Genomic DNA, 16,185 nt, shown 5'->3' with positions numbered 1-16,185 from the left:
CATTCATTTTTGTATTTATTTTTTAATATTTGATGGGGGAAAAAACGGAGTAAAATTACCGTAAGAAGTAAAAGTATTGCAGGGCTTCCCTCGGATCCGTAGACTCAAATTTCCGAGTGTAGAGCATGAGCAGGCGGATAAAGTTGAGGCGGCGCACAGTCAGGGGGTCGCCTGGCTCTTGACTCACTGCACATAGATCCCGATTGAAAAATCCAAATTGTCTTTCCCCTCATCCAGCAGCATGTTCTTATACTCACGCAGCTGAGCGCTTTGGCCCGAGGACTTTAGCAAGAGCCGGAGCTCATACAGCACCAATGCCACATGTACGGCATGACTCCGAAGTCTCTCAACACGAAACAAGAATGCCACAGCGGCCTCAAACTGAGCGGTCAAGAATAGGACTTGGAAATACAGGAATGGCTGCTGGCTTGCAGAGAAATGGGATTCTCCTGTTGGATGAACGACAAGCGCATCATAATAAAATACAAATCTCAGCTGTTTTTTTTTCGTTATATCTTAAAACCACCAAATAGTCTTGATCTCCTTGCATATTTCACATTCTAAAATCAATTCAGATGTAATCAGTTAGAATATCGTCAAAAAACTTGATTTGATGAGGTGAGATTAGATAACCATTATTTTTGTCACATTCGAGTAATACAGTAATACTATTCAAAAAGTAAAACTTTTGTAATGCATGCACTCATTCCATTCAAACTGATAGATTTCAAGTGTTCATTCATCTCAATTTTGATTCTCTGAGGCATCATAGTGCGGATGCTTCAAAATGGCCACACATCAGGCTTAAGTCATTGTATTCAATTAAGTCACCACTGTGTTGTCCTAAATTCAACACACGATAACTTTAACAACGATCGGTTGCTTGATGGTAACAGAACAAAGTGGAGGGAAGGAAATAAGATACATAAATGGGGGCATTATAAGTGCAGCGTAAAGTTAGAGTAAAGTAAGTAGCATGCTGGTTCCACATCACTTGTAATGAGCGCAGAATAACACCCGCGCTCAGCAAATGAGGGCGAAAAGAGCCTGCTTCCGTCAAACTCTGCAGATGGACCCATTAGCTGCACAGCGAAACTCCAACATTGGGAACAATAGAAACGCAATTACATGTAGCAAGAGTTTAAATTTACTCAAACAGAGGAATGTCTAATTTGTTCCACATAAACAGTATGAGCCATACTTTAGAGATGTAATTGTTCATATTCTGACAGTCTGACTATGGCAAATAACATCTAAGTACAAGACTTTTGAAAACATTCCCGAACGCACAGGCACTTAGTCATCTAGTTTACTTTTTAATTATAACGCCAAATCCTCTTTCTGCCTCCAAGTGTGAGGAATAGAACAGGGTGGACTATATCAGCCATTTTATAGGCTTATCTCAGACTGGCAGTGCTTTGGTTCAAAAAGCACTCTGCATATAAGAGAGAAAAGAGAGAAAGGGTGAGGGAAAAGGGATGAGAGTGGAAAGATAAAGAAGGCGGATGTTTTAGAAAAAGCAAACATACAAATGGAGTGTGTCACAAGGGGGAATGGATGCTGGAGAAATAACTGATGATCTGTGAGTGGACTGAATGAAAAGGAAGAATAACAGAGAGAAGAGGAGGACAGAGCGCAGGATACGGAGAAAGAAAGACAGGAGAGGACAAACGATATGGGTGAGTTCTGGCAGAAACGGAGCGAAAGAGAAAGCTCTGGGCCTCGTGTCCCGCTGTTCAGCAAGATGGAGGCTAACATGGAACATGGTGCCAGGCAACGGAGGGAGGGAGTCGAGGCACCGAGGGAAAACAGAAGGGGGCTTGACGCTACACATCCCACTGAGCAGGGAGGGTGGAAGAGGCGAAGTGCGAGGGCGATTGAGCACAGACCTCAATCTTATCAGAATGTAGCACAATCATTGTACAAAGACAGCCAGGGGGAAAAAATCATGATGCACATTGTTTTGAGGGGTGAAGAGGTCACAACCACATGGTTAGTTCCTTTTCAAACAAGTTTAGGAATGTTTGATGAGAAAAGTTTCTGGCGGTTGAAGTTTTCTGTCATTTATGCGCCGGCTGAAAGACGTGAAGAGCAGCTCAGTCCTGTTGAAATGGGCCTTTCTTATCACCTATGGAATACTATTTATGCTCATAAGATCTACATTGCTGGCGATATCTAGGGACTAACAATGCAACAGTCTGGGAAGTTAACTCAACATTTAAGACGGTTTTAACAATCTATTTGAAGGGTTTTAATTCATTCATAAGCAATTACATTTGTTGTTTAATTCTTATTTGAACACAAACATGGACAGATTCTTAAAGGACAACCGACGTTACTTTTTTGTTTCTTAACTGACACCAGAAAAAACGTTTTACAGCATCTAAAATACCCAAAACACGCAGTATGATATTTTTATTCAAATGCAAAACACCAATAAAAATGACTTAAGGTGTCCAAAATCTGCAAAAAAATTGAGCTGCGAATTGGGCATTTTCAGAAAGTCCCGCCCCCAGTTTGTGACGTCAAGCCAAGACGTCTTGCATTGCTTGAGAATCAAAACAATGGCTTCAGATTCGGAGAATATGCTTTCTTGTTACACCTCCAGTTATGAATATGATTCAAATAGTTCTGAAGAGGAAAGCATACATGTTTGCAATCGATTAAAGAATTTATTCCATGCCATTTTGAGGCAACATTGGGGAGAAACGATCACCAGAAAAGAGGCACAAAATGGCGACCTACTGTGGCCACCTCAGTTTCCACAGGCTGATAAATTCCTTATATGGAGCTTGGACACCCTCTTCTGGCAGCTTTTGGGTGCAACACAAGGTTTTCAGACCAAACAATACAGCAAAATACATTGACGTGATGGAAGGACTGCTACAATGTGTCTTTTTTTCAGTCAGGGGGCGTTCCTTTAGTGACGTCACGTACGGACTCGTCACCAACTCAAAAACAAGACTTCCTGAATATTCAGCTCGAGTCTTAAAACGTAAAATCTAGCTATATGCGGTGGAATCTTTTTAAAATACGCGCAGTAGAAGTCATTTGAAGCCATTTTACAAATTATGGACACAACTTGTCCAGAGACGTCGGTTGTCCTGTAACTGTAAGGTTATATTTTCTAAGACATTAAAAGAAACCTGGCAAGAATCCACATATGTTTTCTTGAGAAGCCTGTGTATTCGGATTCAGTTCTAGATTGGGTACTTTTGGGTTTTACACGATATCCACCTGATCATTTGCAATGTCAATCAAAAGCAAACAGACTGTGTTTGTAATCACATAGTTTGCTGCCATTTTGTACAATGGTGCAAAATAACAATTGCAAAAAAGAAAAAAATACAGCTTCACATTTGAAATGCAGTTCAGTGAAAGACTGTGACAGCACCATGGTCCTGTACGTACCATAGTCCTCCAGCAGTTGTTTCTGTAGCTGCGGCAAGGTCAGTCTGTCCTGAGGTGAACTGCTGCCATCATCATCGAAACACACCTGATTCAACTGCAAGGAGAAAGAATGATGCAAAAGTCATTCAGAGGAGAGTTGATAGCAACTCGAGAAACAGAATAACAAGCTCAAGTATTTACATTGGGAGCAACTTCTGTTTAAGGGTACGCTGAGACCAATTACACCAACAAAGAGTCAAAACAGACTTTTTTTTTTACCTTTAGCCATAGATAGTCTTCCGTCTTGTCCGCCACCTCCCCATGGTTATCGCTGACATCACATTTCCCAAGAAGGCAGTAAACAGCTCGCTTGTAGGGATCGGCGCTGTTCCTCAGTACTCTGCGGTAGTGGAGACGAAGCTTGTTTTCTGAAGATGGGGAAAGGCTAAAAGACAGAGAAAGAACAGATGGAACAAAATGAAGATTACTCTATTACAGGTAAAACACAAGTGAACTGTGTGTGTGTGTGTGTGTGTGTGTGTGTGTGTGTGTGTGTGTGTGTGTGTGTGTGCGTGTGTAAAATAAATAAATAAATAAATAAATAGATAAATACATAAATAAATAAATACCGTCTCACCGTCTGTCTGGGCTATTTGCATACTCCTGAAACCAGGTCTTGAAGTCTCCTAGCTGGTGTTGCACTCGATTGACTACATGCATGGCTGCATTCAAGTCGCCACAGCGCAGACAGTAGTAGATCACAGCCCACAATGGGTGGCCTTCTATCTCACCATCCTGTTGTATGAGGAGACATGAAGGTTAATGTACCGCAACAAACTGAAACAAAAAAGAGTGTACATTACCATTTATGAGAGCTCCTCCAGCAGTAACGTGTGATTTGTGTGTGTTATAATTATTTTTTAAAAAGCAGTTAACTGGAAAAGCTCTACTTTCCAGTAAAATGTGTATTAAATCTTTCTGTTGCTTTTTATGTGTGTAGATTTGGGCAATTACTACAATTAAAATTCGAACAAAAAGACGAGAAAAAAAAAACTTTCGGTGAAAGGCCATCATTGCGTATGGAGAAGCAACAAGCAAAACAACAACGAGGTCAGAGAGAATTGACCACCACATTACAATAGTAAATTTGTTCTGAAGATGAATCAAACGACTAAGGCTGTGCCCTAGGGCTAAAATTTAATATCTCTATTTTTTCCAGATGTCTCAACAATGATGCAATGACCATATTACTAGGCGTTCAGAATAAAAATTAAAAAGCCCTCTTAATTTTTTTTTAAAGGAGGAACAAACTATGAATCAAAAAGATGCGGAAAGTGTAGCTTTTTTAAGCATATTGATAACTATATTGCTAACAAAATCAACATATTACATAGAATCAAATTCGCATTGTAGTCCATATTGCTTTTTTATGCTACAACAGAAGTGTTTGTTCGGTTTGCGCGCGTGTGTGTGTGCGCGTGCGTGTGCTTCTGTATCAATTTGTCGAGGCACGACCGTAGTACAGAGGAGCAGTTGAGTCTGTGGTTGGATGTATTGTGTGGCTTGATGACCAACGGTTAACTCCTCACCCTCCCCACCCCTGCACATAAAGATGTTATGCACTTATGCAGTCCATGGCGATGTGATTGTGTGGACTCCCAGTGATATGAACTCTGCCTATATTGTCTTTTGAGGGTCCCCATACAATATGTGATATTGTCTGACTTTTTATTAATCCACAAAAAGACGGTGGCAGTCAACTAAGACGCAGATTGCGACGGAAATAGGATGACGAGCGTGCCAAATTGCCATTCAATAGAATGGACCGGCACGGGGTGGGCTGCTCGCTCATTGTTACAATAAGCTCTGATATTTTATCCACAATTATGAATTCATCAATGTGGTCACATTATTTTTGAAAATATAATAATGTGTGTGTGTGTGTGTGTCCGTGTGTGTGTGTGCATGTGTACCATCCCTATATACAGTTGACAGTGAACATGACAGAACATTTTTTGCATGTGTGCTGCATTCGTCCCTCCTCATGCTCAACCTCTGCACGATGATTGTTTGAACTGCTGGTTTTAAACCTGAATAATGTGGTTGGTTGAACAGCGATTTGCATGGAATGTAAGCATGGCAAGGTCACATGACTGATATTCTCTTTATTTCCATGGTAATATCGTCAATATTCATATAGCAATTTCAATATGAGATGAAGGCATATCGCTCAGCCAGACCCAATACCTCGGAAGTAGCTCTCAGTTTTAAAAAGGTTCGATTATCCCTTGTATAGTTATACAAAAAAGGACAAGTGTAACCCCCTACCACATGATTTCAAGTGCAATTATACTTGTTACTCAATTTTTTAATGCTGTTTCTACAATATTTTTGTTCTCCACTGCTCATGCCCTCTCTCAATTTATGTTGTATTGTAAATGTGCGCTCTTGTTTGAAGAGTCTTTCTGAAGGCCTTAAAATGATGTGTCGGAGTAACTCTATAAAAAAGATGGCTAGGGTTGTATTAAAACATGGTATTTTTATGTTGAATATTTGCACTTACTATGGGTGATTTTGGGTTGAATTCCAGAATGTAGTCCTCAAATGGGGGAAATAGGATTATGGTACATACTAAGCAAAACAAGTTATAGCAACACCAGGACTAGATATTGCTTATTCAAAGCGTGAAGTACCTGCATGCCAGGCAGGGGGCCGAGTAGCTTGATATTAAGAAAACTGCGCACAAGCTGGTACGTTCCCGGCACCCCTCCCAGGTGGGCCTGATGAAGGTTTCCGAACACAGTCACCATGGTATAATTTTTATAACTGTAAAGAAAGGAGACGGAAGCCACAGTAAAGCCACAATAACCAAAGTCAGCCGCATATTCCCACTAAATTTAGCGATGACATCATCATTAAAATGTTTTTCATTCTACAAAGAAGTGAATACGGAAACTCGCCTATTCTCCAGGAAGCCGAGTGCCTGCCGCACAAACGCCATTTGCATCTCAATTGAAGTGCGACTCTTCAGCGTATCTTTGGCAGGAACCAGCAAAACATCGGTCATTTGTTTCACCATGAGCCAAAGGTCTGACACATTCTAGAGGGAAAGTGCCAGCAAATGAGAAATTCCTGCATCCAGCAATGCAAAAAGATGAGTAGCATTTCATTTGCAGTTACATGGAATTACCTTGTCGTCCAAGCTTTCTGCAACAGATGCACATAAATCTCCCAGATTCGGCTGAATATGACCATTCACAATCTTCTCGTTGAAAATATAGATCTAAAACAGCATGTTACCATTACAAATAACACACAGAGCAGAGAGGAAAATGCTTAGTCATAAAAAAATATTGCCACATATCAAATCATGCCATAAATATTTTTTAAAAGCCTACCATTCCATCTTCCAAACTAAGGGCAAACATTATGACCATCCAGTAAAATGGTTGACAACCAAAAACAACAACACTACAACAACAATCCTGACGAGGTCCTCAAAAAAGATAACGAAAACTAGACAAATGATGCTGCATGCAATGTGTCGACACATTGTGTGAGATGCAAATCAGAACAGAAGGTCAGAGAGGACAGCAAGGAAAGATGGTCAACAGGAGACAGAATTTACCCACAATTCTCCCCCGCGCCCTAATCAGTCGATAATATTTGATCCGTCTTCCTGTGACCTCATTTCTACTTAATGATCAGGCATGCGTACATTTAAATGTAATCCACATTATGTTTGCGAGAGAGCGCTGGCTCTCAAAAAGCAGTTAAACATTCACTAAAGGTGAATCTGTAGTTGTCTAACCGTGAGTATGTGGGGTTAGTGGATATGATTATATTTTAAATTACATCCCTTTATCCAAACACCATTGAAAAAAAGGTATAAAATGGTTGTAATAACGATATATATATATGTATATATATACACACACACACACACACACACACACACACACACACACACACACACACACACACACACACACTCTCTCCTCTGGACATGTCCAAACCATCTCAGTCTGGCCTCTCTGACTTTCTCTCCAAAGCCTCTAATATGAATTGTCCCTCTAATGTACTCATTCCTGATCCTATCCAACCTTGTCACTCCCAAAGAAAACCTCAACATCTTCAGCTCTTCTACCTCCAGCTCTGCTTCCTTTCTTTTCTTCAGTGGCACTGTCTCCAGTCCAAACATCATATCTGGTCTCACCACGGTTTTATACACTTTTCCTTTCATCCTCGCTGAAACTCTCCTATCACACATCACACCTGACATTTTTCTCCAGCCGCTCCAGCCTGCCTGGACACGCTTCTTCACCTCTTTTCCACACTCTCCATTGCTCTGGACAGTTGACCCCAAGTACTTAAAATCCTCCACGTTCTTTATCTCTTCTCCCTGTAGCATCACTCTTGCACTTGGATCCCTCTCATTCACACACATATATTCCGTCTTGCTGCGACTGATCTTCATTCCTCTCCTTTCCAGGGCATATCTCCACAGCTCTAGTTTCTCCGCCACCTGTTCCCTGTTCTCGCTACAGATCACAATGTCATCTGCAAACATCATGGTCCAAGGAGATTCTTGTATAATATTGTCTGTCAGCCTGTCCATCACCATAGCAAACAACAAGGGGCTCAGAGCTGACCCCTGGTGGAGTCCCACCTCCACCTTGAATTCCTCAGTCATACCGACAGCGCACCTCACAACTGTCTTACAGTCATGATACATGTCTTGTACTGCTCTAACATACTTTTCCTTCACTCCAGACTTCCTCATGCAATGCCACAGCTCTTCTCTGGGCACCCTGTCATACGCTTTCTCCAGATCTACAAAGACACAATGCAATTCCTTCTGACCTTCTCTGTACTTCTCTATCAGCATTCTTAAAGCAAACATTGCATCTGTCAAGGGAGCTTCAAACCCGGCGGAATGTTGAATATTTTTTGGTATGAAGCCATACTGCTGCTCACAAATGTTCACTTCTGCTCTTAGTCTAGTTTAAACTACTCTTTCCCAGAGTTTCATTGTATGGCTCATCAACTTTATTCCTCTGTAATTAGTACAACTCTGCACATCTCCTTTGTTCTTAAAAATCGGCACGAGTACACTTCGTCTCCATTCTTCAGGCATCTGTTCACCATCTAAGATCTTGTTAAATAAGCCAGTCAGGAACACCACCGCCACCTCTCCAAGACACTTCCATACCTCGATTGGTGCCTTTCCCCCCCTTCATCCTCTTCAGCGCCCTCCTCACTTCATCCTTGCTAATGCTTGCTACGTCTTGGTCCACAACAGTCATGTCTTCTACTCTTTGTTCCTTCTCGTTTTCCTCATTCATCAATTCTTCAAAGTACTCTTTCCATCTTGCCATCACACTACTGGCACCTTTTAATACATTGCCATCTCTATCCTTAATCACCGAAACTGCTGCAGGTCCTTACCATCTTTGTCTCTCTGTCTCGCCAGCCTGTAAAGATCAGTCTCGCCTTCCTTGCTGTCCAGCCTAGCATATAAGTCATCATAGGCCTCTTGTTTGGCCTTTGCCACCTTTACTTTAACCGTGCGCGGCTTCTCCTTGTACTGCTGTCTACTCTCGTCCGTCCTCTCAGTCTCCCACTTCTTTGCTAACCTCTTTCTCTGTATACACTCCTGCACCTCCCCATTCCACCACCAAGTCTCCTTATCTACCTTTCTTCCACTCGATACACCAAGTACTTTCCGACCTGTGTCTCTGATTACGTTTGCTGTAGTTTGCCAGTCATCTGGTAGGACCTCTTGCCCACCCAGTGCTTGTTCACCTCCTTCCTAAATGTCACGCAACACACACACACACACACACACACACACACACACACACACACACACACACACACACACACACACACACACACACACACACACACACACACACACACACACTATATATATTTCCACAAGGTTGACTTACCTGACGCCCATAGGCCACCTCCACGCTGTCCAAAGCACTCCTTCCTGGTGCTGTTACTTCGTTCACAAAGCTGGGCTACAGCAAAAACAGTGACAACCAATTGACTACGCTCCACCACAGGAGTACAAAATCTTTTTGAAGTCTGCTATGTATACGTTGCTATTCTTGCACGCACGTGGTGAATGATTGATTCATATCTTTTGGTGGTGTTACTGTTGTTTTTAATTCATCAAACTCAACTGGTCTTTTTTCGGAAACAATTGCAATTTTGTTGCTGGATTATCCCGCTGCTGTACAGTAATTAATATTTTTTCCTGCTATGACTGATTACCGGACACAATTTCTTAGCAAAAATTTATGTGAAATACAAATGAAAAAATAAAGTTTCTCAACTTAACATACCGGGTGCTAACAGTGTGTCAAAAAACAGTGTGTCTAACTTAATTAGGGTCAAGCTAAAAAAATCTCCAGCAGATATCGCGTATTAAGACCAAAAAAATATGTTTTTTGAACTTGCTATATTAAACTATTGAGAAACCAGTGTTCAAACGTGTGAACTATCCCAAAAATAGCCACATATCCTTTTGTCTTCATTATTTATAAGTAGGAGGTGGACGTGGCATTCTATTTTGGGAAAAGCTCTTTTTTTCACGATAGACAAAGTTAAGAAAAGAAAACATGTCTTCATACAAAAGACAATGGCTTCAATCTGTCATTTTTTACCAGCCGTGTGCTGTGCAAAACATCACCGATAATTACCTTCACAGGATGTGAGCAGTAAAGACACACATTTCATTTTTATTACAAATGTGAAGGATGCTGAGTTTAGGGGCTCAAGTTTTGTACCTCCACATCTTGACTAAAGTCGAGGGCATCCTCTCCTGCTCCGAGGAGAGTGTGCAACACTCTCTGCTTCACCTGCTCCCACTGGACAAGCATAGACTCACGATGGTACTCTTCAGCCAGCAGGAATGTCTGAAACATGCATCCCTTCATTTTAGTGATTGACTCAAATGTCTCAAATCATACGAGTGTGTCAGAATGGAAGGAAACAACGGACCTTATATATAACTTCTTGTTTTCCTAGTACAATTTATGCGTACATCTTACATGCCCTAGTCTTGAATGCAACATTAATGTTCCCGTACAAGACGTCAACTTGACCATCATGCTCAGTAAAACCTAGGGACTCAAGTAGAACTTGTGAAACCCCATCAGGGCTCTTTTATTTTAACCCTCCACAGAGACGTGAGGTGAGATAATGGGAACATGAGATAATTAAATCCTACCCATCTCCAGCCCAGGGAGATACCAATCTGGATTAGAGCCCCCATTTACCGAGTTAAATTGGTCACTACCTGATTCTCTCAGGTTTTCTTTTACACATTTCAGCACAAAGCCGCAGCAACGTGCAAGCGTAACTCATGAACTCAATGGGAATTTAGTGTGGAGGTCTCCATCATGCATATAAATTGTGCACAATATACACTTTTCAGCTACAGTAATGATATGATAGCATCATATCAAGGGAGCTTCAAACCCGGCGGAATGTTGAATATTACCAATGTCAAATGCATATTTTTTACAACTGTTTTGATTCACTGATTATTTAAATTGGTAAAGAAGTGAATCCAGAACTAGTTGCTTGCCAATCGCAGGGCATACATTGACAAACAACAATTCACACCTAGGAAATATGTGGAGTGCTCCATTAACCTGCCCTGTGTGTTTTTTGGAATGTGGGAGGAACAAGAGTACCCTGAGAAAACCCACACAGGCACAGGGAGAACATGCAAAGTACACACAGGAAGTGTGTACTTACATTTACATTACATTTAGTCATAAATCCAATGAGACATTTTCTTGAACAGTGGGGTTTGAAATGTAGACATATGTCGGGCAATATAATGCAAGCTTTCTTTTATGCATTTGTAGAGCATTTTGTTTCGACCCTTCACACAAGTTTTTCCTGCTCTCATGGGGAAATAATGGGAACGATAACTAATTAAAGGCTGGGCCTATTAGATCTGCTCATCAGGGAGGCCATTTCATAACCATTCCCTGCAGAGTTGCACCAGAAGGATGTTTAAATCACAGCCAGCAGATATGAGACACTGAATGCTGTTGTGGTCAAAACGCATCAGTTTAATTCGAAGTTAAAAATAAAATTGATTTGTCAATCCAGGCATGACAGTATTAAGATGCTGTTATTTATGTGAAAAGATCTCATAATTTAAGATCACTTAGCCCTGGAAATTTCCAAAGTGCTTTATCTGAATTTCCACTTTGGCCTATCACATGTCTCAAAACTTTTTTTGATCGGAGCAGATATCAGAAAGACTTGAACGCAGGCACTGACCCTGCGGCGAGATTCCTCGATGGCGGACAGCAGGGCGTTGTCCCTCTCGTTCTTCAAGAAGCCCTGTGCGGAGACGGGAAGGCCGGCGTAGAAGGCCAAGCAAGCCAAGTGAGTCGGAGAGAGTGAGGAAAAACAGGGAGAATTAGATCTTAGCGTGGCTGGACAAAATAATGAGATAAAACAAAAATGTGACGGGAAAATGTGAATCCTTCTATGGGAGAATTTTAACACATTTTACTTTGCTGGAAAACCAATGGCTGCTTATCAAGCATGTGGTGGGATTAGTGAAACCTACAGTCGCCATTTCAAGCAGATGAAACGGCAAGCGTTGGCACTCCGAGCTGTGAAGAATTCTCCACCCGCCATTTTGCAATGAAACAACAATCAGAATAGACTCCATTTTGACATCTTTGCAAAATGGATTTTATGCTGCAAAACATCTCTCCCTCGGAAACCCGTACCTGCACTTGTCGTGTTTTAAAGACAAACAATCGCAAGAGTGTTTATTTGCGAGTTGCCCTTATTCAACATATATAGCACGCAGATGAGTATCTGTCAGGACTCAGAAAACGAGAAAGGAAAGAAAGTCAGTGACCGCAGCCAAACATGGAGGGGTCATTTTGAGAAAGCATTGAAATGGCAGGGAGGTGATGTGCTTTGTCCTCTGAAACTGAGCAGAAATATGAGTCACTGACTCGGGGTTTCCATTAAAAAAATGAAATAAATAAAAAATAAATAAAAAAACTGTGTGGGTAATTCTAAGATGAATGTTTTTTTTTCTAACATGGATAAACCACACCAAGGAAAAATACTTTTATGCCGCTTCATCTGCATGAAATGGCAACTGTAGGTTTCATTAATCCCACCACATAATTGGGGAAGTGTATAATTCATTAATCCATAAGAATTCTGTGAAATGTGTTGATTATTCTTAAAGCACCAAAAGCAACATTGCTCAGCTCAAGACAACACATACAGTATGTTACATTGTTTTGGAAACAGGCCTTCAGAACATTCAGAAAACACTTTGCCCAGCCACTTAAAATAATTTGAAATGACTGATTGCCTCGGATCAAAATTACTGGACCGAGCACAATGAGATCATCAGCCGAATGACTCACTTGAAAGTGATCTAACTTCTTTCTCATCACAGCATCCTGGTATTTAATTCGAATGATTCATGTATATTCTGCATCAGGCGGCGACAGAGCATTGGATGTCATTCTAGGGAATCAACTCACCAAAGACCTTGCTTGGAAGCCGTGAACACAAATATTTGCCATTAGTCATTGGTCAATATAAGAACAGCTTTCGGTGTTTCAAATGTTATGATTCACCAACTAGAACAAACTGCTTTATTTTATAAAGGTGAACCAAACTGAGCTCCACTATTGCATTGTTACATAAATACAATGAGTCATTGAAAAAAAATGCTAGTCAAATGAACAACGTTGGGCGATTTTTGATTGGCTTAGCCTTTATTTTGGCACAATTTTTCAGCCACTTAAATCGATACGTCTGAAGTAGGGACATAAATTGCTCTTTCTCCTCAAATGCCCAGAGGACAGCTGTAGCTCTCTGAATTTATGTACAACATGCGAACGCCTTGAGGCCTGATGGAAGAGACCTTCATGTGGCCGCTGTTACATCATAGTTTATGTATTTAATAATCATGCCATTTTGGGTGCTATTTGCTCTTCAATCTATGTCATTTTGGATTCCAAGAAGGATACGACAGCCATTCTCGAATCTTAAAGAAGAGCGGATGGTCGCTTACAGGCAAATAAGCACTCGTACCCTCCTATTTCCTCTCTATCATCATCTCTCTTGTGTACCATCTAAAGGACACCTGCTGGTTGATTTTCCAACCATTCGTCACATCGCTTCTTTTTCCTATATCTCCAAGTCTCGTACTCATGTCACTGCATTCTTCCGATTCCCCTCTTGCCTCATAAAACTGAGAATACGAGAAATTTTACAGTCAAAGACTAAATAAATAAATAAATGTCATCCTCACCATGCAAGTCAGCAAATTCATCTTTACATTGCTAATTTTACAATCAAGATTTTTACTTATGACCCATTATTTATTTAATGTAAATTTCTCCACTGCGAGACTAATAAAGGCAAATCCAATCCAATTATTTACAAACAACAATTCTTCCAATGCAATTATTTTTTGGACATTTTTTTCCCCAAAAAAAAAAGCAATCTCTACTGATGGTTGGATTTTATGAAGTGTTTGAATCCCGATGCATTTGACTGATCATTGAGATTTTTACAATTCACTGACCTTTGTCATTGTTCAGAGACGACACTGCAGTCACAACTATGCATTTACAATTTTTTGTGGTGCTAACCATGGCTAAGAAGCTAGCCAATTTTAACTTGCTTTAAAAAAGTAGGGTGTCCATGTAAAGTCCTGATAAAAAGTCTTTATTTAAAAACCACTCGAGTTTTATCCTCACCTTTGTGTCTGGGAGCTATCGAATTATGATTCCTGCAATTGTTGGAAGAGAAATTTATACATTTCTTACAGAAAGAGGCAGTGTGAGAAGAGCTGCTCATTCAGCTTGAATCTTAAACAGCAGTGACACATTGGGAAATGGAGTAGTATCTCTGCTGCATTCCTACCTCAAATGAACTGCAGTCAGAAGAATTTTTCCGTGCGGTAGTTTTGATGCCAGCTCAATTCGTGCGACCAAACACTCCGCCGACAAGACATTTTTGGTGCCAAATGCATACTGACAACACGGTCCTTAGCAGTGACCAAAAGCACCATCATTCCGATATGAACGCCAATTGTCCTAGTTGACCCAGTTCAACACAAGACAATAAGAACCGATGATTTGCATGAGGGTTTATGTGTCATATGCAGAATGTTAGAAATTAGTTTCTAAAATAATCCAACAAAAAATTACAAGGCATTTCTTTATATCATGTATGATTTGGTCAGTACGTGATGGCTTTGATTGACATGCATGAGGGAACAGCCTCAGTCAGTCCGAGACTGAGCAGTTGAGAGACTGCTGATGCTTCGATTCTACCACATGTTCAGGCTCAATCTGTCAAATCAAGCCAATTTATAGATCAAGTCAATCGTCGAAAAGAAGGAAAACATGAAGAAACTTATATGGAAATTGTCAAATGGTTTGACATGTTATTTTAAGGTGGTTTAAAGATGTATGATTTCTGGATGCCCCACCCTTATATTGTGCATCCTCGGAGACCTGGTAACTACCGAAAAGATACACACCCAATGGACAATAAAAGCCAAGAAGCTTTATGAGCACAACTACAGTAGAAAAAAAGGACATTATGTGGTTGATGGTTATTAAAAAGGAATACAAAATACAAGAAATTGAAGTTTTGTACAATGCCTTTGTTTACCGCAAAGTTTCTGAATGGGTGGTTGTTGTCTTAACAGTTTTTCTTAATTGTAGGCAAAAAAAGCATTCTCACATTTTTTTAACAGAGATGATATGAGACTAATACAGGTCTTTTTTGTTCATAGATAATACAGTTTGCCCCTGAAAGCGGCCGATTGAAACTGAAGAAATTGGAGACAAAATGCGTAAAAACAATATTCATTGTATGACTACAGCATTAAAGACTTAAAAAAGGAAGAGTGCCACAGTCCATGTGTGTGGCATCATGACAGTGAGTGCATGAGGTTTTTGAGCTCACTTGCCATGACACAAAGAGCTGACCAGTGGCCTGAGTGCGCAAGGAACAAACCACACACTACACTTTGCGGTTAGAACATCATCCACCTACATTTGCAGATAACATATGCAAGCACGCAAGTTGATTTTATTATAATCCGACATTTTCTGTAAATGACATTTTAATTACCTTGAGGTTATTTATATTGCATTTGTCACTGATCAATAATGTAATTTTTGCAAAGGAAAGCGAAAGGAAGAGAGACGGATGAGACGTGTGTGCATGAGACAAAGCAGATACCTGTCTGATCGATTCATGTGTGTAGGCAATACTCACTCATGTTCAGTGGCTGCAAGGCAGAAAACAGGACATGTTTGAACGTAGAAGAATATTAAAAAATGTTTCTTTTCTTTGTCTGTACCACGATTTCTGGGCTTTGACAACACAGGAAAGACCAGCGTCGCCCTTCGGTGTCTTCATCCCTCAGTCGCTCCATGTCAGGAGAGGCTGTGGGGGCGGCAGTGGCTGCCATTCCGGGGCGTTTTCCCAATGCCCTGTCTGGCCGGCATGGCAGTGCGCCTACAGCCCTTTCTTGCCTGAAAACAGGGGACGTTGACGAAGTGTGTGCAAGTGGCACATCAGACTCGCTGGGGCTGGTTTTATTGTCAGAGGGCCATACCAATTGTAATGGCAGACACAGGGGGGATGTATGCGAAGGAACTATAGATTCACACAGGGTATCTGTTCATACCGTCAGCTGACTCTCCCCTCCCTCAGCTACATATCCTTGCTCTCGTTCACACTCCCTCACTTCAT

The 16,185-nt window shown here is 40.9% G+C and overlaps 1 protein-coding gene across 3 annotated transcripts in view; it reads right to left on the bottom strand.

The window, feature by feature from the left end:
• Positions 1-16,185, bottom strand: part of nup93 (nucleoporin 93) — a 30,863-nt gene that overhangs the window by 2,994 nt on the left and 11,684 nt on the right. For 2 of the 3 annotated variants that reach the window (XM_088996995.1, XM_088996996.1), the window contains exons 4-14: positions 11,704-11,766; positions 10,191-10,319; positions 9,345-9,419; positions 6,581-6,673; positions 6,351-6,490; positions 6,084-6,216; positions 4,028-4,185; positions 3,670-3,835; positions 3,412-3,505; positions 258-449; positions 60-186 (exon numbers count right to left, since the gene is read on the bottom strand). In XM_088996995.1, coding sequence (XP_088853121.1) covers positions 60-186; positions 258-449; positions 3,412-3,505; positions 3,670-3,835; positions 4,028-4,185; positions 6,084-6,216; positions 6,351-6,490; positions 6,581-6,673; positions 9,345-9,419; positions 10,191-10,319; positions 11,704-11,766 — 1,370 coding nt within the window. Of the gene's footprint in view, positions 1-59; positions 187-257; positions 450-3,411; positions 3,506-3,669; positions 3,836-4,027; positions 4,186-6,083; positions 6,217-6,350; positions 6,491-6,580; positions 6,674-9,344; positions 9,420-10,190; positions 10,320-11,703; positions 11,767-15,705; positions 16,159-16,185 lie in introns of those variants that run through there. The other variant, XM_088996997.1, reaches the window with a different exon arrangement.

The sequence above is a fragment of the Hippocampus bargibanti genome, linkage group LG05 (assembly GCF_051943395.1).
Source record: "Hippocampus bargibanti isolate YZ-2025 linkage group LG05, ASM5194339v1, whole genome shotgun sequence".
NCBI lineage: Eukaryota > Metazoa > Chordata > Actinopteri > Syngnathiformes > Syngnathidae > Hippocampus > Hippocampus bargibanti.
The sequence above is the reverse complement of the archived record's forward strand: the minus strand, read 5'-3'. Positions and strand labels throughout refer to the sequence as shown.